At 42.3% G+C, this 1,857-nt stretch overlaps 1 protein-coding gene across 1 annotated transcript in view; it reads left to right on the top strand.

Annotated features, from left to right (window-relative positions):
* LOC119586528 (XK-related protein 6-like) overlaps window positions 1-1,785 on the top strand; it is a gene marked incomplete in the record, with an annotated part of 12,684 nt that extends 10,899 nt beyond the window's left edge. Inside the window, 3 exon segments of the mRNA XM_037935282.1 lie at window positions 208-306; window positions 496-713; window positions 924-1,785. Of these exon segments, the coding sequence (XP_037791210.1) occupies window positions 208-306; window positions 496-713; window positions 924-1,068 (462 nt within the window).
* Between the last annotated feature and the right edge of the window lie 72 nt (window positions 1,786-1,857).

Here is a 1,857-nt window from a genome sequence, read left to right on the forward strand (position 1 = left end):
AGTGGCTCTGGGGTCTTCCCTGATTCTGAAGGGAGCGGGATTTTGTCATTTCTTGGGTGTTATTATTATACTGGTTACGGAGGTTTATTATTGTATTGGGAGTGTTAGATGGACGGTGTACTTTACTGTGAGAACATACCCCTTCTCTTCCTTAATTAAATCTTATTTGAATGAGAGGTCGCTATAAACCAGATTTTTTCCCCACAGGTTTTGTGTTTTGCTCTTTTCTCCACCAAATACATGATCATATTTGTGGTGGTGATATCCTGCCACTGGCTGGCTGCCAGCTTCTTTGTTATTGTTCAGGTTTGTTCCATGAGTTTTCTGTTTTCTTGAACATAAGCTAAATGAGATGTAGACATTGTGTTCTAAGTGTTTTGATCGTTATTACTGAAATGAACAGCTTGTATCATATTGTAATTTTGCACTGAAGAGGGCTTTGCATAATTCCTCCTGCAATGGCAAGAGTGATCTGACGCTGGCTCGCCCTTACAGGTCGTGTGCTGTTCGAACCCCGTCCGCCTGGGGGCAACCTTCACTCACGACGTCCGGAAGGGCCCCTGCAGCCGCGTGGACGACGTTGCCTTCAGCGCCTCCTTCGGGTTGGTTCTCCTCTACACGTTCATTGACGTCGGAGGAGCTGCGCCCAAGATCCAGGGCTCCGTGTTCCACTTCCTCAGACTCGTCGAAGAGGCCTGCATGATCACATTCTGGTGAGTCGATTCCCCCTTCCGTCGAGAGTGAAAAGTGAGTAAGAGTGAGTCTGCCATCCATCCATTTCCTTCACTTCAAAGAGTGAGTGAAAGTGAGTCTGCCATTCACTTCATTTCTTCGCTTCGAAGAGGGAGTGAGATTGAGTCCGTCTTCTCATACGCAACATTCCATCGTGTCTTTTCCTCGAATGACGCCTCTTTTATCGCTAGGTACTTGGCAACCGACCAGGACATGTGGTACCACTGGGTCCCCCTCGCCATGGTCCCCGGGTTCTTCGTTGTGGGCGTCCTCCTCGTGTGCGTCTACTACTTCTGCACCCACCCAGACCGCCGGAACAGGAGTCTTACGGTCTGACAGTAGTAGGAGGGCCTTAGAATGTTAGAATCAGGTAGAACTAGTCACCCACAAAGTGGTTCTGGTTAATCTCAATAAAACTGGCTTCACGGATGTGTAAAGGAACGTTGGGGTGATGCTAAGATTATTAAAAGGAATGTTGAGTTGATTACTAAAAGCGAATGGAGGGTGTGTGCTCGTGTGCGAAATCTCAAATGGTGCAATGTTAAATGTGCAAGAATTAAGAAGAAAAATCACATTGACTGACAAGACATAATTTTAAAGGTTTCTTGTACGTGATGTCAGTAAATGGTTACAATGTCAGCTGATGTTAACAAAATATCTAGATAAACTCAATTACAAATAAGCATGTTTTTACGGGAAAGTGTGATATATATGTACTTTTTTCTTTTTTCCTTTGATGGCTTCAGGATATTATCCTTTGCCAAATACTTTAAACCTTAAGGTATTATTAAGGACTTTTTCAGTATTTTCGAAGGACCTGTATTAGTGTAGGAAACTTGCTAAATATTTTGATACGATTCTGATATTTGATATACCGAAGTATTCAGAACAAACACCACTTGTTTCTTGACTGCATTTCCTTTTATAAAGTTATAATGGTCAACAGAATACAGTGTACATGTAGACGTCTAGAAAAGGGTGGCACGAGCAGTTTTTGCATTCTGTCTTTTTTATGTGAAATTTTGTGATGAAATAAATATTTTGTTGTGTTAATGATGCGTTTGAATAATACAGAATCCTGTTATTCCTCTTTCGCAAGAGGATTATAAAAGTTCGTGTTAATGA

The sequence above is a fragment of the Penaeus monodon genome, chromosome 21, assembly GCF_015228065.2.
Source record: "Penaeus monodon isolate SGIC_2016 chromosome 21, NSTDA_Pmon_1, whole genome shotgun sequence".
Classification (NCBI taxonomy): Eukaryota; Metazoa; Arthropoda; class Malacostraca; order Decapoda; family Penaeidae; genus Penaeus; species Penaeus monodon.